This window comes from Culicoides brevitarsis, chromosome 1 (genome assembly GCF_036172545.1).
Source record: "Culicoides brevitarsis isolate CSIRO-B50_1 chromosome 1, AGI_CSIRO_Cbre_v1, whole genome shotgun sequence".
Taxonomy (NCBI): domain Eukaryota; kingdom Metazoa; phylum Arthropoda; class Insecta; order Diptera; family Ceratopogonidae; genus Culicoides; species Culicoides brevitarsis.
This window is the reverse complement of record NC_087085.1, coordinates 4,786,229-4,804,341: the sequence shown is the minus strand read 5'-3', so window position 1 is coordinate 4,804,341 and position 18,113 is coordinate 4,786,229. Positions and strand designations below refer to the sequence as shown.

At 29.8% G+C, this 18,113-nt stretch overlaps 5 protein-coding genes across 20 annotated transcripts; 2 read left to right on the top strand and 3 right to left on the bottom strand.

Moving 5' to 3' along the window:
• Window positions 1-1,091: 1,091 nt before the first annotated feature.
• LOC134830335 (nucleolar MIF4G domain-containing protein 1 homolog) lies at window positions 1,092-4,147 on the bottom strand. Its single transcript, XM_063843786.1, has 2 exons — window positions 2,481-4,147; window positions 1,092-2,425 (listed from the first exon to the last, which is right to left on the bottom strand). Exons 1-2 carry the CDS (start codon window positions 4,108-4,110, stop codon window positions 1,155-1,157), a joined length of 2,901 nt encoding a protein of 966 aa, XP_063699856.1. The 5' UTR covers window positions 4,111-4,147; the 3' UTR covers window positions 1,092-1,154.
• A 42-nt stretch (window positions 4,148-4,189) lies between these two features.
• On the top strand, window positions 4,190-5,378 carry LOC134827520 (erlin-1-like). Its single transcript, XM_063840198.1, has 2 exons — window positions 4,190-4,354; window positions 4,411-5,378. Exons 1-2 carry the CDS (start codon window positions 4,267-4,269, stop codon window positions 5,286-5,288), a joined length of 966 nt encoding a protein of 321 aa, XP_063696268.1. The 5' UTR covers window positions 4,190-4,266; the 3' UTR covers window positions 5,289-5,378.
• Window positions 5,379-6,155: 777 nt separating this feature from the next.
• On the bottom strand, window positions 6,156-8,572 carry LOC134836973 (probable ATP-dependent RNA helicase pitchoune). The gene is made up of 4 exons (XM_063852272.1): window positions 8,473-8,572; window positions 8,290-8,410; window positions 8,156-8,224; window positions 6,156-7,919 (listed from the first exon to the last, which is right to left on the bottom strand). Exons 2-4 carry the CDS (start codon window positions 8,405-8,407, stop codon window positions 6,214-6,216), a joined length of 1,893 nt encoding a protein of 630 aa, XP_063708342.1. The 5' UTR covers window positions 8,408-8,410; window positions 8,473-8,572; the 3' UTR covers window positions 6,156-6,213.
• A 275-nt stretch (window positions 8,573-8,847) lies between these two features.
• On the top strand, window positions 8,848-9,538 carry LOC134832645 (small ribosomal subunit protein eS10B-like). Its single transcript, XM_063846781.1, has 2 exons — window positions 8,848-9,250; window positions 9,319-9,538. The coding sequence occupies exons 1-2, from the start codon at window positions 8,932-8,934 to the stop codon at window positions 9,471-9,473; spliced, it is 474 nt and encodes a 157-aa protein (XP_063702851.1). The 5' UTR covers window positions 8,848-8,931; the 3' UTR covers window positions 9,474-9,538.
• A 1,044-nt stretch (window positions 9,539-10,582) lies between these two features.
• On the bottom strand, window positions 10,583-18,070 carry LOC134827911 (cytoplasmic dynein 1 intermediate chain). 16 transcript variants are annotated; one of them, XM_063840783.1, is made up of 10 exons: window positions 18,003-18,070; window positions 17,390-17,587; window positions 17,190-17,330; window positions 17,001-17,131; window positions 16,603-16,665; window positions 15,479-15,499; window positions 14,313-14,360; window positions 12,778-12,951; window positions 12,565-12,721; window positions 10,583-11,779 (listed from the first exon to the last, which is right to left on the bottom strand). In XM_063840783.1, the coding sequence occupies exons 2-10, from the start codon at window positions 17,539-17,541 to the stop codon at window positions 10,600-10,602; spliced, it is 2,067 nt and encodes a 688-aa protein (XP_063696853.1). In that variant the 5' UTR covers window positions 17,542-17,587; window positions 18,003-18,070; the 3' UTR covers window positions 10,583-10,599. The 16 variants fall into 16 exon arrangements, with proteins under 16 accessions (XP_063696853.1, XP_063696856.1, XP_063696858.1 ...); XM_063840786.1 differs by having other exon boundaries at window positions 12,778-12,927; XM_063840788.1 differs by having other exon boundaries at window positions 16,603-16,635.
• Window positions 18,071-18,113: the final 43 nt, after the last annotated feature.

Genomic DNA, 18,113 nt, shown 5'->3' with positions numbered 1-18,113 from the left:
TTGTTTAAAGCTTCGTTAAAGAAATTTTTGCTATAAAAAATAAAATTTTCAACAAAATTTAACGAAAAATACTTTTTTGCTATAAAAATGAAAATTTAAAAAAAAATTATAAAATTTTGAATGATAATTTTAATGAAACTTAACAAAATTTTTTTTTTTTTTTTTAAAATTAAAATTTTAAATGAGATAAATAAATTTAACAAAAAAATATGTTTTGCTATAAAAACTTTAAACTTAACGAAACATGATTTTTTATATAAAATTAAAATTTTAACTTAACGAAAAATTTTTTTTTAAATAAAAATTTTCCAATCAAATTTAAGGAAAAAAAAAATTTAAAAATAAAACTTTTAAAAAAATTTTGAATGAAAAATAAATCGAATATAAAATTTACGAAATAGATATTTTTGCTATAAAATTTTTAATTTTGAATGAAACTTTTATAAATTTAACAAATTTTTTATTTGTTATAAAAATTAAAATTTTAAATAAGATTTTAAACTTAACGAAAGAAAAAATCCAATTTCAAAATACAAAAAATTTCTTGTTCGTTAAAAAAATTTAAATATTAAGTGAAAAATTTTTTTTTGCTATAAAAAATAAAATTTGCAATTAAAAATAAATTTAACGAAAAAATTACTTAAATTAATTTTTGAAAAGTTATTTTTTTTACTATAAAAATTTTAAACTTTAAAATGTTTTTTTTATTTATATAAAATTTCAACTTAACAAAAAAAAAAATAAAAAAAAAAAATCTTAACGAAAAATATTTTTTGCTATAAAAATATATAATTGAACTTCCTATAAAATTAAAAAGAAAAAAAATTTGCTATAAAATTTTTTTATTTTGAATGAAAAGTCAAGGAAAAAACTTAAGGAAAATTTTCATGAAATTTAGAGAAAAATATGTTTTTGTTATAAAAAATTAAAATTTTAAATAAGATTTCAAACTAAACTTAACGAAAAAAATTTTTTTTTGCTATAAAACTGAAAAGTTTAACAAAATCATAAAGAAAAAGAGAATTTTTGCTATAAAAGTGAAAATTTCAAAAAACATGTAAGAAAAACTTAACGAAAAATTTGAAAAAAAAATTTTTTTTTGTAAAATCTTCCAAAAAGATTAATTTTTATTATTAAAAAAAACAATTTTTTATCTAAAAAGTATTAAACCGATCGCTTGATTGAAACATTTGGTCAACCATCGCAATTCTTTGCTTCAACAAAGTCTGCGTTTCTTCATCTAACTTTTTAACATTCGATTGCGCCAACAGAAAATGATGAATGAACAATTTCATGCTATCTTTAAACGAACTCAATTTCTTACTGAGTGCAACTTTACTGAAAACATTCTGAAAAACTTCATCTTTTTCAACCAAAAGCAGTTCCATCACAATTTGTTTCACGAATTTGTGCGTAATTTTATCCAATTCCGAAAATTCAATGACTTTCAACACCGATAACGGTTGCCCTCCTTGCTGCACGACATAACTAATGAACTTTGCGAGATTTTTGTTACTTTCCTTCGTTTGTGACGGCAATTCTCGAATTCGATCCCACACGGCGTATTGCACAGCAAGTTGATATTTTCTATCGGTATCGCAGAATTTTTGTGTCAGCACGGCGTAATACGGATTGAATTGTTTCTCGGCCAGACAACAATGGATAATGACTGTGATAATAACTCGCGGGTCTTTTATCGACAAATGCATGAGTTTTTCAAAGGCATCCATGTAATCTTCGGCACTCATGATGATACAAAAAGTTTTGCGACGATCATCGGTGTTCATGCGTTGTTTGCTTGCCAATTCAAGTAGTTGGGCGGAAAATTCACCCTCAGAACTCACAAGTCGGGCATTTTTCTCGCCTTTTAGATCATTTCCGGCCCATGCTGAGCCAACCAACCACCATTTTCCGCGTTTATCGACATTTAAAAGGTCATCCATGGAGATGTTTAATGTAGCTACGTGCTTCCCATCGTGCGTGAGACTCTTCAAAAGCTTCCCAAAATGCTCCGTGAGACTTGGATCGTAGTTGGGGATCTTCGTCATGTTATTATTTTTGATTGCCAACAGGATATCGAGCATAAATTTCACTCTGACGTCATTTTGTAAGTCTTTCGAAGCATCATTTGCCTTTTTTTGTATTTTTAGGATGAGATCTTTCAGTGCCAAGGGATCATCTTTTCTCAATTGGAAGCCAATTGAACGTAAAACTAACAAAATACACTCGACCGACTTCTCGTTGAACTCTTCACAGAGCTTATCCAAGATGCTGTAGATCAAATTGTGTTGAAAAAGCTTAAAAGTGTACATATGACAAAGCATAAAAACATAATTGTCCAAAGTTTTGTCCTCAACTCGTAAATTTTTCAAGTCCTGAAGCAAATTATTGAACTTTTGGATCAAATTTTCCAAGAAAAAGGCACCTAAAAAATTTTTTTCATTAAAAAATCGTAAAAAAACAAAAAAAAATGGATTTACCGATTTCACTTCCGATATTTGCATGTAAAACAGCAACAACGAGCATGTGTTCCAACACCATTCGTTCCTTGGCGATGACATTACTGACCAGGGCAGAGCATATCAGCTCCGATAAAGTCGTGTTCATGTCGTATCTGGCATTTTGCATGTAAAGTTTCTCAATTTCGATGGTAATTCTTTGTACATTTGCTTCCGTTAAACGATTAATTTGACCTTTTAACTGTTTTTTCAGGCGATCCAACTGTTCTTGCTTCTTCGGATCGATGGAAGTTGATTCCGCGAGCAGTTTGGCGCGCAAATGGGGAGGCACATATTTCGTTTCTGTGGATTTTTCTTCGATTATGTTGCCTTTTGCGTCGCGTTTCCTTCCGTAAATGTCTTCTCGTACTTTGTCGACTTTCGGGGTTTTGGATTTTTTGTTTGCAAATAATTTGGCGAGTTCGTCATCGTCATTTTCATCAGAAAAATCACCCGTTTCAGCATCCTCCTCGTCAAAATCATCTTCTTCTACTTCGTCATCTGAACTTTTTGGAGCTAAAACGAAGTTTTTACGTTTTTTAGTTGATTTTTCTTCATTTTCTTCTTCTTCTTCGTCACTTTCGTTCGAATCTAAGATGTCAAAATCGCTGTTTCCGTCAGAATCGGCCTCTTTAACGCCTTTGAAAGACACTTTTTTGTCTGTTTTTGCCTTTTTTCGTGCAGGTTCTTCTTCTTCATCCGAATTTTCTTCATTTTCATCGAACTCGGAGTCATCGCTGTCGCCAATTAAGTCCTCCAAGGCGATCGTTTCCGGTTCTTTATCCTCCCCAAAGTATTTTTCCTCGATTTTTTCCAATTTTTTGTTCTTCAAACTTTTTTTCTTCTCCTTGGCTTTGCCTTTTTTCGTTAATTCTTCGATTTCATCGTCAGAATCGTTTTCGTCGTTTTCGACTTCAGCAGCTTCCTTTGCCGCGTTGTACATTTTTTCGATGCTGTCTTTTGTACAAAGCTCTAAAATGTAGTCCAAGCCGTCGTTGAAGTTCGTTAACGAGTCTTTTTTGCCCTTTCGCTTGTTAATTTTCAAAAGTTTCTCGTATTTGCTGATAATTTTGTCCTCTTCTTCGTTCGCTTGTTGTAATTGCTCGATTCGACGTTGTTTCAAGCCGTCTTCGTATCTTTGGAGTTTGTTGTTTTCCTTTTCGCGGGCTTTGGCGAGTTTATCTTCGTATGCGGGGACAGGATTTTTCGCAGGTTTTTCTGTTTCAGACTCATTTCCTGACAATTCGTCGGAATCAATTTCTTCGTCTTCGAAATCTGAGGCTTCTGGATCGAAATTTAAGAGTTCAGGAGAGATTTTTGAAGGAAGTTTGAGCTTTTTGTTGCTTTTGACTGAAGATTTTTTGCCATTTTCCGGCTTTTCGAACTTTTTTTGGTTATTTTTTCCATTTTTGAAGGGAAACTTCTTGTCGAATTTCTTAAATCCGTCGTTTGAATCGTCCTTCGAGTTTGAATTTTTATTCTTCTTGAACTTATTTTCACGCCTTTTTTGCAGGAATTCCTTTTGTTTGGATTTTTTCTCCATTCGCATCTCTTTTCGCATCTCCTTGCGACTTTTTACGACATTTTTTGGCTTTTTTCGTTGAACACCCATCGTGTTTTTGTAAAAATTTACTGAAAATCACTCGAATTCGAACTCACGTTGGTTTGTTTTGATTTTTTGCTTTTGACAGTTCACTGACAGTTTTATCAACAAGCGAAAAATTGTTTGCCGGATGAAATTGAATCCTGAAAAATCCTTGAATTTACGATGATTACGGAGCAATTAGTCACAGGATTGGTAATTGTGGCATGTTTGGCGGTAATTCTTCAATTGTCACTTCACAAAGTTGAAGAAGGTAAGAAAATTTCCAATTTTTTGTCAAAAAAATTATTTTTTTTTCGATTTTTTTAGGACATGTCGGCGTTTATTACAGAGCAGGAGCCTTACTTCCTGTAACTTCGAAGCCCGGAATTCATTTGATGCTCCCTTTGCTCACAGTTTTCAAGAGTATTCAAGTTACTTTACAAACTGACGAGCTAAAAAACGTTCCTTGCGGCACTTCAGGCGGCGTAATGCTCTATTTCGACCGAATTGAAGTCGTAAACATCCTAAATGTCGACTCCGTGCTCGAAATTGTCCGAAATTACACTGCCGACTACGATCGCGCGTTAATTTTCGACAAAGTTCATCACGAATTGAACCAATTTTGCAGTCGACACACGATGCATCAAGTGTTCATCGACCTTTTCGGCGAAATCGATGACAATTTAAAACTTTCCTTGCAACGAGATTTGACCGAAATGGCTCCCGGCTTGAGAATTCTCTCCGTGCGCGTCACAAAACCCAAAATCCCGGAAGCAATTCGACGGAATTACGAATTAATGGAGTCTGAAAAGACAGATTTGCTCATTTCCGTGGAACATCAAAAGGTTGTGGAAAAAAATGCGGAGACCGATAGGAAAAAAGCCGTTATTGAGGCGGAAAAAGTTGCTCAAGTGTCGAAAATTCAGTACGAACAGAAAATCATGGAACGAGAATCGCAGAAAAGGATTGAAGCGATCGAGAATGAAATTCAGGCGGAAAAGTTGAAAACTCAGACAGACACGGAATTTTATAGAGTTCAGAAGCAGGCGGAAGCGAATAAGTTGCTGTTGACGCGAGAATATTTGGAGCTCGTGAAATATCAGTCGCTGTCGAATAATAACAAGATTTATTACGGCGAAAAAATTCCAAATATTTTTGGAACGTCATTTTTGAGTGATTTGAAAGAAAAGACTCCCAAAGACTAATTAATTTAAATAAATGTAAAAAAGTGAATTTTTGTAAGAATTTACAAAATTGTCAAAAAAAAATTTTTTTTCTGAAAATAAATGTGAACGTACTTATTTATGATTTTTTAGTTTGATTCGATTTAAAAAAAATTTAAAATAAAAAAAAATTAAAATAAAAAAAAAAATCATGTTTAATTTAATTTAGGTAATTTGAAATTTAAAATCTTTTTTAAAGCAATAAAATTTTTGAATTTTAAAAAATTTCTTTAATGTTTTTCACCAAAAAAAAAATAATTTTTTAAAATTTCAAAAGCTCAAATTTTTAACTGAAAGTTAAAAAAAATAATTATGAAAAATTTTCAAAATTTATCAAAAATTTTGACTGAAAGAAATTTTTAGTCTTTATGTAAAAATTTACAAAATTATCAAATGAATTTTTTTTGCAAAACATTTTTAGTTCAATTCGTTTAAAAAAAATTTTTCTTATTTTTTTAAATTTTAATCTAAAAAATAATTTAATAATATTTTATTGAAAATTTCATAAAATTATTTTTTTTTATAACTGCAAATGCCATCATTTTAAATTTTTTGATTTAAAGTTTTTAAATGGAAATTTCATAAATTTTTTTTAATCTGAAAAACTTAAAATTTTTAACTAAAAATTTAATTTTCGAACAAATTTTAGCTTCAAAAAGAGATTCAAAAAAATTTTCATATTTTTTGAGCTCAAAATAAAAATAAATAATTTTAAAGCTTTTTTAAATTTAAATTTTGAAGCCATTTAACTTTTTTAATTTGAATTTCAAAAAATTTCGAAAATAAAAATTTTCAACTGAAAAATTTTTTTTTATGAAAATTTTGTAAATTCTTATAAAAACTCACAAATTTATAATGAAATAAAATTTATTTATCTCTCTTTTTAATTTAATTTCAAAAACAAAATTTAAACTTCGACATGTTTTTTGAGCTCTTTCCTTCCAACTTGTCGATAAATTTTCGTTTTTTGATGTTCCTTATTCATTTTCTTGAAATATCCCATGCCACGTTGTCCCGCTCTCCTTTCAGGCTCCTTGAATTTGTGTCCCATCTTCAAATCCATCGCGGGCGGCGACGTAAATCCAAAACTTTTCGCTACTTGCAGCAAATCGAGTGTGCTAATATTGAAAATATCCTTCAAGGCATGCGAGTCATAAGCCCGCACATAAGCCTTAAACGCCTCTTTCGCCGACTGATGCAAGAAATAATTTTTTGTTATCAAATTCTCAAGTTGCAACTGAATATCGGCGATTTTATTCCACGAAAACTCAAATTCGTTCAACGGCACTTTGGCGTGCTTCAGATATCGCAGAAATCCTAATTCTTCGGGTCGGAGAATGAGCAAAGCGTGACCTGAGGTGCCTTCGCCGCGAGCTGTTCTGCCAACGCGATGGATATACTCTTTGGGGTCATCTGGCGGATCAAATTGCACAATCCAGTCGACAGCGGGAATATCGAGACCTCGAGCTGCGACATCCGTACACAACAAAATCCCCGATTCAGCATTGCAAAATTGGAAGAAAGTTGTCGTTCGTTTGGTTTGTTTTTGCTTTCCGTGGATCGAAGTGACAGGTAAGTCGATGTAGTTGAACAGCTCGTGATGATATTTGACGGACATGCAACTCGAAAAGAAGACCATGACCTTCTTTTTGCGATTTTTCTTCAAAAATGTGAAGAGAACGAGCAAACGTTTGTCCGACGGGCAAACAATGTAACCTTGTTCGAGTCCCGAAACTGTCGCTTCTGCCTTTAAATCGTCGACTCCGACGTAAATTGGCTCCTTTTTCAATGCAAGCTTCGATAGAGCTTCAGTTTTTTCGGTTTGTGTCGCCGAAAAAAGCATCGTTTGACGTTTTTTGGGCAACAAATTGATAATTTGCTTCATATCTTCCTCAAAACCGATCTCCATGATACGATCAACTTCGTCGATAATGAGACACTGAAGGTTTTTGTACAAAAAATCGTTCGTATGTTGCAAATGATCCAGCAAACGACCCGGCGTAGCAACCACAATATTCAATCCTTTACTCAATTTTTCTGCTTCAACGGTGCGATTCGCGCCTCCCATCAACAAGCCGTATGTGTGATGATGATGTTCCATCAATTCCTTCAAAACCCCGAAAGTTTGCATCGAAAGTTCGCGCGTTGGCGAGATTATGATGACACCCGTGCCGTTTCGCGGCATGAATTTTAGTTTGTTAATCAATTCGATTGCTGGAATGAGAAACGCAAGAGTCTTTCCGCTTCCCGTTTTTGCTGAACCAACGAGATCGCGACCTTCGAGCAACGGAGGGATGGATTTTGCTTGAATTTCTGTCATTTTTGTGAATCCCATGGCTTCAATGGCTTTCAAAGTTTCGTCGGAAACTCGTCCTTTCAACGAAGAAAAGCTGTGATCGCCTAATAAAGTTTCCAAAACACCCGAAGATCCCGGAAGTTGAGCTTCGACTGACGTTTCTTCTTCATTTTCGTCATTTTCATCGTCTTCTTGTTCAGATTTTACTTCATCTTCGGGTTCAACTTTGGATTTTTTCTTCTTTTTAGGTTTTTCGACTTGGTTTTCCTCATCTTCGACATTTTCTTCACAGGCAATGACTTTATTTTTCTTGTTTTCTACAAAAAAAATAAAAAATTTTGGTTAAAATTTTAATTTTTTGATGAATTTCGAAGAAATTTTTAAAAAAGACTATCAGATATCTGTTCAAATGTCTTCTCATTTGAGCAATTTCGAGACTCAACTCATTATTTTTTTTTAAAATTTGAGGAATCACACCCAAAGCATCTCAATTTCGCCTTTGAATCATCATTCAGTCAACATTTGAAGCATTTTAATGCTTTGAAATACTTACTTTTTGCTTGTTTTTCTTCTTGTTTCCGTTTTTTGTTCACTCCATTTTGAGTTACGGGCATGGAAACTTCTGGAATCCAAAAAAAATGTTTGTTAGAAAATTTTTTTGGTGAATTTTTGATTAAAAGCGTTTACCTTCATCCTCTTCTTGCTCGTTCAAGCTATTTTTACGCTTCTTCGCTACCAATTCTTTACGTTTTTGCTCCCGTTTCTTGATTTTTTGCATCAAGAGTTGCTCGCGAGTCTTCAACATTTTCTAAAAATAGGGAAATTAATTGAAATTTTAATGAAATTAATTTTAAAGATGAAAATTCTTACCTTGAAATGTTTTTCGCTGCCAAATTTGAATTGATTTCTTTGAAATTTATCAGAAAAACGAGGAGGAATTGTTTCGCAGGCAACAAGAACACACGTGAAACTGTTTACGAGTGAAACCAAGCTGATTTGAGTTGATTCGAGCGGTTTACTGTCTTTCACTGAAAAGAAACTTTGAGGTTAAGTTTTAATTTTTCATGAATTTTTATGAAAAAAATATTTTTTGAACAATTTTTTGTTGAAAAAATATTTTTTTAAGGAAATTTTAAACGAAAAAATTTAATTTTTAATAATTTTTTTTTAAATTTCCAGATGATGTGTGTTAATTTTAGCGGAAAACAGTAAGCCGCGCCACACCCCGCGGCGCGAGTCGACTAAATCGGTCCTTTTTGTGAGTTCTTTGAAAAGAAACACATGTCGTATTAAAATTCTCCGCAATTTTAGTCAAAAAAGCCCGTAAAAATGTTCATGCCGAAAGCTCACCGTGTCGCAATCTACGAATACCTGTTCAAGGAAGGTGTTTTGGTTGCGGAAAAGGACTTCTATGCGGCAAAACACGCTGAATTGGAGAATATTCCAAACTTGCACGTCATTAAGACGATGCAATCTCTCAAATCGCGCAACTTCGTCAAGGAACAATTCGCCTGGCGTCACTATTACTGGTATTTGACGAACGAGGGCATCGAATATTTGCGCTCATACTTGCACTTGCCGCCAGAAATTGTGCCCTCGACATTGAAACGCGCCACAAGATCCGAAGCTCCTCGTCCCCGTGGAACAAGTAAGAAATTTTTTGACATTTTTCGTGTACGAGAATCCATAGAAACTCACGTATGAAATTTTTTTTAGCTGCCCCAAGATCCGACAACAAGGGAGGAGAAGATCGTCAACAATACAGACGTGCTCCGGGAGCTGACAAGAAAGCTGATGCCGGTGCTGGCGGAGCTGATGTTGAATTCCGCGGAGGATTCGGACGTGGATCAAGACAACAACCTCCTCAATAAGCGAATCGCGTTTATCAAAATTCAAGTGAAAACAGCAAAATAAATCGATAATTTTCCAAGAGAAATCCCGTTTTTGAGATTTGCATCCAAATTTTATCCTGTCAATGAGTTAATTTACGTTTTTGAGGAGAAAAACTAACAATTTATTTAAAAAATTGACTTGAAATTAAAAGTTTTGAGCAGAAAATGAGAGAAAAAAATATTAACAATAATAGAAAAATTTAAAAAAAATATTTTTTTTCAATGAAAATTTTTTATGAATTTTTTTAATTCACATTTTTTACTTTTTTCAAAAAATTTAAAATTTTATTAATTTTTTTCTTTTTAAAAATTAAATTTTCATTTTTGACTTCTAAAAAAAATTAAATTTTTTTTTTTCAAAATTTGCAGAAGTTAATTTTAGATTAAAACAAAAAACTCTAAAAAGTTTGAACCAAATTAACATTTTTTTCGAAAAAAAAGTTTCAGAACTTTCAAAAAATTTCATAAAAATCAACTTTCAAATTTTTTTGTACAATTTTAGTCAAAAAATTAACTTTAAATTTCTTTAAAATTTAGGTCTAAAATTTTTTTCTGGATTTCAAATTTTTTGTGAATTTTTTTTGAAATTTTATTTTTTGTGAAATTTTTTAATTTTCACAAAAAATTCTCAACTTTTCAAAAAAAAAAAATTATTCAACAATTTTTTTAAATTTTGAACGAAATTTTTTTAAAAATTAAATTAAAAAATTTTTTTTCTTTAAAAAAAATTAATAAAAATTCAACTTTTTATTTTTTTATAATTTTCGTAAAAATTAATTTTTTTTTTCAAAAATTAAATTTTTGACTTTTAATTTTAATTTTTTTTAAATTCATTTTTGAAAAAATGTTTTTGTCTTAAAATTAAATTTCTAACAAATTTAAAGAATTTTCAAAGCTAATTTTAAAACTAAAAAATAATTTTAAAAAATTTTTTAAATTTTGTTTAATTTTTTCTAAAATTTTACCTTTTTTCTTTATTCAAAGAGAAATTCAAAAATTTCAAACTCAATTTTTAAGATTATTAGCCAACTTTTTATTGTTTTTTATTGAGTTAATTTTTATTTTTTAAGGAAATACTCATAATTTGGTTATTTTTTTAAATAAATTAAACGGCGATCAGTGATGTTGGGCCCGAAACGAGTGACGCGGGTTGCAAACTCGGCGCCTTTTTCTCAATTTCGTCAAATTCATCCATTTGATTCATCCGCAATTCGTGCAGTGTTTGTGAAAAGTCTTGTTGATTGTTCGGATGCGCGAGACTATCGGCAACATCATACACGTAAATCTTTCCTGCTTCGTCACCAACAACCAAATGAAGTCCCGAGGGAGTCCACGAAACGCGATTTAATGCCGGAGCGCCATCAACAACTAACGAAACTGTCGGCACTTCAGTGTCTTGATTCAAATTCCACAAATCGAGTCTTCCGCTGCCATCGATGCCAGCAAAGAGAGCGGGATTAATGGGCGACCATGCCACATCCATGACGTAATCGGAGTTGTCTTCGAAGGAATAAATGGGTTTCGTGTCCTTCAAACTCCACAATTTGATGGTCCAATCGATGGAAGATGTGAGGAACAAATGCCCGTATTCGTGCATGGGATGCGTCGAAATGCCCGTGACAGGTCCGAGATGCTTTTCGTACGTTTCGCCGATACCTTGACGATTTCCGTGACGCGTTGCCGAATGAACGTAACCATCTTCGCTGCCAAGCACGAAATTGTTCACTTCGTTATTGGGGAAAGTCATGCAAGTAACAGCAATCGGCTTGGATTGACGTTGTTGCAATTCGAGCGTGTCTTGAGGCTGCGACAACATATCCAAACTCCATGAACACAGCTTCCCATCGGATGAAATCGAGATGACGTTATGGGCATTTTGGGTGCCAACCATCGAAAGTGAGTAAACGGGATGCGTGTGAGCCGAAGCACTCAAGGGCGAACGTTGAATGGGCGTTCGTTTCTGTACACGATTGTCCCATAAGACAATTTGCCCGGAATACGTGCCGCCCAGAATCAGATTTGGATGAAATTTGGCAAAGCACGTTGACATGACGGCACTTTGACAATGAAAAACATCTTCGGGCGTTTGTTTGCGATATTTTGTGTTCCAAACGATGACGACGCCATCAGGTTCATTGGGGCTTTCTTCGTTGTTGTGATACGAGGCGACACACAACTCGGGGAATTGCGTTGACCAATCGAACGAAGTCACACAACGATTTTTAGACCAACGATCACAGTAAAAAGTACGGTTTAGCGATAAACGGGCGCCGGATTTGTCGTCACTGTAAAGAAAAAAAAAATAATTTATTTTAATAATTTTCTTAAAATGTTTTTTTAAAAATATGTTTTTGAATTTTTCTCTCTAAAAAAATAAAAATAATATAAAAAAAAATTAAAATTATATTTGAAAAAAAAAAATTTGACTTAAAAAAAATTAATTTTTAAAAAAATTAAATTGAATTTAATTTCTCATATTTTTTTTATTAATTTTTTATTCAAAATTGAAATTAAAATTATTATTATTATTATTATTTTTTAAATAAAAAATATTTAAAACAATTTCTATTAAAAAAAAAATTATTTAAATAAAGAAATTGAAATTAAAATAAAAATGAATGTATTTTTTAATTGAAATTTTAAAAAAATAAATTTTTCATAATTTTTTTTAATTTTTCATTTAAAATTAAAATAAAATTTGAAATAATTATTTTTTTAAATAAAAATAAATTTTAGGTAATTTCGATTGATAAAAAAATTAAATAAAGAAATTGAGATTTAAAAAAAATAATTTATTTTAATTGAATGATAAAAAAATTATTTGAATCAAAAATTTTAGGTTTTCAAAAAAAAAAAAAAATTAAAATAAAAAAAATATTTAATTAAATTTTTTTGATCATCTTTCAAAATATTTCATATTCAAGTTGATAAAAACTGCAAAAATAGTTTTTTATAAATAAACTTAAATTAAAAAAAAAATGAAAATTTTTAAAATTGAATTTTAATTTTGGAAAATTTTTGTTTTTATGTAAAAATTTTGAAAAAAAAAATTATTTAATATTTTACTTACGATGTTTCATCTGTATCCCCTCCGCCAATATAATCAGTATAAATATCGACAGCTTCACATAATGCACGTTCCATGATTTTTCCGCTCCGAATAACGAACTTCTGGAAGTCTTCTGACAAGATAATCATCTGTTTTTGCTCCTCCGACAATTCCTTGACTGCAATTTTTCATTATTTCAAAAAAAATTCATCCAAAAAAATTAAAAAACCTTACCAATTTTAGCTTCATCCTTCTTCTGTTCTTGCGGCGTAACAGCAGGAGCAACAGCCTTCAATGTTGGCAGTCCCGGAGGTAAAATGCCCGGCGGAAGCTTCGATTGGAATCCGTGATCCAAATGCGTCAACGAGCTGTCTTCATCGTCACCTTGACCATCCCCAAAAGTAAGCACTGTATAAGTAATGATAAAACCAACAAAGATACTAAAAGGGGTCTAATCACACAAAAAATAATAAAAAACGAAGTTAACTATGAACTAAGTAGTAAGATTAGCACATAACATTCTTTTTACATCTACACAAAACTACAGACAATATTTTTTTTTTGGAATTCGGAGAGGAAACTTGGGAAAAATTTTTTTTTTGTCTCTTCGTGCTTTTATGAACGGGAGTTTTTTTTTTAAAGAAATTTGATAGTTGAAATAATTTTGGAAAAATTAAATATTTTTTTTTTTAACAAAAACTGACAAGTTTTGATAAAAACTAACATTTTTATCTAACATTTTTTTTATTTAACAATTTTAACAAAATTTTGATAAAAAATTTAAAAAAATTATCAAAATTTTGTAAAAATTTAAAATTTTTTAACAAATCAATGAATTTTTCATAAAATTTGACAATTTCTTAGAAAATTTAAAAGTTCTAATAAAAACTGACAACTTTTACCAAAAAACTGACAAATTTTAACAAAAATTGACTAGTTTCTAATTAAAACTGAAAATTTTAAAATAAAAACTGACAATTTTCGAAAAAAATTTGAAAAATTCTGACAAATTAAAATTTTATGAAAAAAAAATTAAAAAATCAACTATCAAAAATTCTTTCTTCAGACTCAGGACCTTAAAGTTAATTTTTTTTGACATGAATTGTGTTATTTTCACTCCATTTCCGATTTTTTTTTGAATTTTCCTCCAAAAAAAAAAAAAAAAAATCGGTATTGAAGTTCTTCCTTGCAAGTAATCGACAAGGTATGTGCTCGATGTCTAAGTAGTAAATGTTCCTTATTCATTAAATTAATTCTATTTTTTAACATTTTTTCATTTTTTTTTTGATCTTTTTCTCCACCCAAAATTCGGATATTCGTCGAACGTCGTTCCTGAATTGATCGTTTGATTGAATGATGCTTGATGAGGTAAAATTATGGTTAAGACTCCCGAGTTTCTCCACAAAAGTGTTAGAAGCGAAGCATGAATTCACACTCGTTAATTGAGTTATTTCACAGAGACCTTTTTTAATGCATGATGAATAAGTAGCCGTTTTTAATTTTTTTTGACTTAAATTCTAAGTTAGAACTTGATTCGATAGGTTTAAAAAAAAAAATCGAATCAAGCTTTTTTTTAGAAAATTATTTTTTTTTTATTTACAACAAAAACCGAAAATTTCTAAAAAAAAAATTCTAAATTTTGAATACATCAACAACAAAAAACCAAAAAATAATGGGATTTAATGTACAAGATTTTTTTCTCATTTTTTTTATTTTAACGACTTTCTTTTTTTTTTTTTTTTTTTTTTTTTTTTTTTATGGGGACCTACCTGTAAACTCATCCTCCCATTCTAAACCTGGGTTTAAATTGTATTCATCTTGAAACGAAAAGAAAATATTGGGAAGTTTTAGCTCTGTAAATTATTTTCTCGCTCGCTTGAAAGAAAGCACAAAACTGAACTGAAAGAAATTCTTTTTTTTTTTACTTTTTAAATAAAAAATAAAAAGTGCATTTTTAAGCAAACATAAATTTTTTAAAACTAAAAAGTGAATCAAGCGTTAAATTAATGAAGAAATCACACACAAAAAATAATTAAATAAAAATTAACTACAAAGTAATGAAGATGATCTTCACACTGGAAGCAATGATCCACTTAATCAGCATGCATTTTCGAAATTAAATTAATGACAAACAATGAATTTATATGAAAATTTAAAAAAAAAATTAAATAAATAATTTTTGAATAAAAAATAAGTTTAAATAAAACTCCTGAGATAATGGGTGGAGAAATATTTTGTAGATATAATAATAATAATGAAAAATTAACATTTTTTAAAATTAAATTAAATTAATTAACTAAATGGAGACAAGATTTACAAAAAAAAATTAATAAATATTTTACGGATTTAATTCAAGAGAATTTTTGACCATTCAAAATTTAATTTTTTAATTAAATTTTAAAATTTTTAATAATAAAAATTATTTATTTTAAATAAAAAAAATTAAATAAAATTTTTATTTAAAAAATAATTATTTTACTTAAAAATTTAATTTTTTTTAAATAAAAATTTATTTTAAATAAAAAAAATAAAATAAAAATAAAATTTTTATTTAAAAAAAATTATTTAATTTAAAAATTAAAATTATTTCAAATAAAAAATTATTTTAATTTTTTTTTTATAAAATTCAAAAAATTTAAATTTAAAAAAAATTAATTTTTAAGAATCATTTTTTTTAATTTTAAATAAAATTTTAGGTATTTAAAATTTTTATTTAAAAAAAATCAAAAAATTATTTTTTTACAAAAAAAATTTTTTTTGAATTGTCAAAATTCTTCTAAAAACTCAAACCCTTAAAAAATGAATAATTTCTAAAATAAACGGGACTCAAATGCTAAAATAACATAATTTAATCATAATAAATAATTTGTTAGTACAGGAAGGTGCTCCGTAATTCAACGTGAAATTTATTACTGAACTAGAATCTAACACTTACCGTAATAATCTGTCGCATGAGCTACAAGAGATGAGGGAAAAAAACAAAGAAAAAATTACTTTTTAGTATTTTTCAAATCGAATTATCATTAATTTATGATTAAAATGGACATAAAAGGTACAAACAAAGCTAATTTTTAACTTTTTTTTATGATTTTTTGTTAGTTTAGGTCACTCAATTTTTCGAAAATGCATGATTTGATTAAAGCAGCGATTTGAGCGAGAAATAAGCTGAAGCGTGATTCTCAAAGAAAATAAAAATTTGTTTTTATCTTCCTTAAAATGTCCCTAAAAGCTTTTTTTTTCGTTGTTTTGATTTTTTTTTAGATTTATGTACAAAGAGAGAGAGTTTTCATGTCATTTAAGGTTTTTTGTTTGTCAAAGTCAAAAACAATTCTTAAAATAATTGGAAAATTTAAGATTTTTCGTTTTTTTAAGAATTTTCTCATAGTAATGACATTTAAATAATAAGTCGATAAGTTCAAAAATTTTTTTGACAATTTTAAATTTGACAGCTGTCAAAATTTTAGTGAAAATTGAAATTTTAAACAATAATTTTTGTGATTTTTAGTGAGAATTATAAAATTTCAAAATCTTTTTTGTTCAGAAAAAAATTTTTCTATTCAAAATATGCTTAGAAATATTTTTAAATGAATTTTTGACAGCTGTCAATTTATTTTTAAAATGTCAAAATTTTTAAATATTTCAAATTTTTAATTTTTTTAAATAAAAATGACACAATTTGAAGTAAAGCTTCAAAAATTTGAAATTTTTCAAAATTTATTTTCATATTAAAAATGACAGCTGTCAAATTTTTATTTAAAATTTATTTTTTTATGATAAAAATTTTACAAATGTCAAAAATTTTTAATTTTAACGAAATTTTTTTGACATAAGTCAAAATTTAATAAGTGTCAAAATAATTTTATGAACTCATCCTTTAATAAATTCAAATTTTTCTAATTTAAAACATCGTACAATACACAAAAATACTTTTTACAGATAGTATGAAGAGTTGGAAGAGGAGAGGCAAATAAGCGGTTTAACAAAAATTGTATGTTTCTGTTCTGTTCCAATAAATACTTTTTTTTTCAACTCGTGTACGATCATTACATAAGCATTTACCTTTCCTTGGACGCCACCAATCTTCCAAATATCCTGACAATGGTGAGGAATGGCAAGAAAGAACTGTATTTGTTATTTTTTTTCATTAAATTATTTTTTTTTGTTTCAGCTTTTTTTTCAACAACAAGTAATTTAATGAAAAAGGGACGTTTGTTTGAAAAAAGTTCGAGATCACGGCAAAGAAGATGAAAGTTTGTTAGTAAAATGAGGCATAAAATTGATTGTAGAAATTTTCGTGTATGCAAAAAAGTGGCCTAATGTCGTCTACAATCGATTTTAAGGAAGATTTGTTTAGTAAAAGTTAAACAAACAGGGCTGATGCTGATGGATTCTTGTACAAAACATGACGAAAGACGTGAAAATGACGGGAAAAATGCTTTTAGAAACGTTTTTCTTACCATCTCGCTCGTGTCCTGTGCCAGCTTGTGTCGTTTGTGTCTGTTTCGTGTACACAACAGTCTCTTTTGGGGGAATGTCTGTTGCCTGCACAGAGACAACCATCAAATTGACGGGTTTGCGTTTGCCGGCGCTGAAAAAAAACAAATTTTTATTGAAAATCCTCAAAAAATCGAATAAAAATCGGTTACCTTCCCGTCGTTGCAGTCTGTTGACTCTCGGCATCGAGACTCTGTGGTCCATCTGTCGAGTTCGATTGCACGGAAGAATAAGATGAAAGAACTTCTGATACTGGAGCAACTCCCAATGATGAGAGCATGTCATCCAAGTCCCTAAAAAATGAAATTTCGTAAGTAAAATCCTCTTTAAATCGAAAAAATTGATGATTTACTTTCTTAAATCCTTTTCTCCAGCTGTTCCTGCTTTGCCGACAGCATCTTCCAAGTCAGATTTTTCCTTCTCTTTTCGACGACGTTCCTTTTCTTCGCGGATTGCCTGTAATTTGGCCTTTTTCCGCTCCAACTCAAGCTTGCGATCGCTCATTTCTTTCTTTTTTCTTGCGATTTCCGAAGGATCCAGATTTGCTGCCCTGTAAAAAAGTGAATTTTTATAATTTTAGATGACATCATATGCGAGCAACTTCTTATAAGAGGCATAGAGAAAGAAATCAATAACTCCAGATGACGTCATCACACAGAAATTTTCTAATAAGGAACAAACATTTATCAAAAAACCATCAAATCTACTCAAAATCACATGCAAAGTGTTCGCTGAGGTTCAAAAACTCGAATTTTCCAAAAAATTTTGGGTCAAAACAGACAAAAAAACAAAAAATCAATATTCAAGTAGGGCGATGGCTTCCGTAGAAGCTTTCAAAAAAACTTGAAATCGCCGCAAAACTTGTGTTAGTCGGAAAATTCTTAAGTCTACTGTTAAATTTACTTTATTTTGACGGAACCAACACCAAAATTAACTATTAACTCGGGCTAGAAATGCAAAAATACCCTCGAAATGTTTAGGGACTGCTTCTCTTCGAATATTTTTCACTTTTTTGACGTTTGACGTTTATGTCGCACAATGGGTTGAATTTTAATTTTTTATGTTCAAAAAATTTT

What these genes read in the sequence shown, in the direction of transcription:
- LOC134836973 (XM_063852272.1), bottom strand. Translation starts at nt 8,407, where the DNA reads ATGTTGAAGACTCGCGAGCAACTCTTGATGCAAAAAATCAAGAAACGG. An exon ending in CGAGCAAGAAGAGGATGAAG is followed by an intron (nt 8,225 to 8,289) that starts GTAAACGCTTTT and finishes TTTGGATTCCAG; the next exon opens with AAGTTTCCATGCCCGTAACT. An exon ending in AGAAGAAAAACAAGCAAAAA is followed by an intron (nt 7,920 to 8,155) that starts GTAAGTATTTCA and finishes TTTTTTTTGTAG; the next exon opens with AAAACAAGAAAAATAAAGTC.
- LOC134830335 (XM_063843786.1), bottom strand. Translation starts at nt 4,110, where the DNA reads ATGGGTGTTCAACGAAAAAAGCCAAAAAATGTCGTAAAAAGTCGCAAG. An exon ending in AAATATCGGAAGTGAAATCG is followed by an intron (nt 2,426 to 2,480) that starts GTAAATCCATTT and finishes AAAATTTTTTAG; the next exon opens with GTGCCTTTTTCTTGGAAAAT.
- LOC134827520 (XM_063840198.1), top strand. Translation starts at nt 4,267, where the DNA reads ATGATTACGGAGCAATTAGTCACAGGATTGGTAATTGTGGCATGTTTG. An exon ending in ACTTCACAAAGTTGAAGAAG is followed by an intron (nt 4,355 to 4,410) that starts GTAAGAAAATTT and finishes CGATTTTTTTAG; the next exon opens with GACATGTCGGCGTTTATTAC.
- LOC134832645 (XM_063846781.1), top strand. Translation starts at nt 8,932, where the DNA reads ATGTTCATGCCGAAAGCTCACCGTGTCGCAATCTACGAATACCTGTTC. An exon ending in TCCTCGTCCCCGTGGAACAA is followed by an intron (nt 9,251 to 9,318) that starts GTAAGAAATTTT and finishes AATTTTTTTTAG; the next exon opens with CTGCCCCAAGATCCGACAAC.
- LOC134827911 (XM_063840783.1), bottom strand. Translation starts at nt 17,541, where the DNA reads ATGAGCGATCGCAAGCTTGAGTTGGAGCGGAAAAAGGCCAAATTACAG. An exon ending in TTGGTGGCGTCCAAGGAAAG is followed by an intron (nt 15,500 to 16,602) that starts GTAAATGCTTAT and finishes CATCTCTTGTAG; the next exon opens with CTCATGCGACAGATTATTAC. An exon ending in GGGGATACAGATGAAACATC is followed by an intron (nt 11,780 to 12,564) that starts GTAAGTAAAATA and finishes TTTTCTTTACAG; the next exon opens with TGACGACAAATCCGGCGCCC.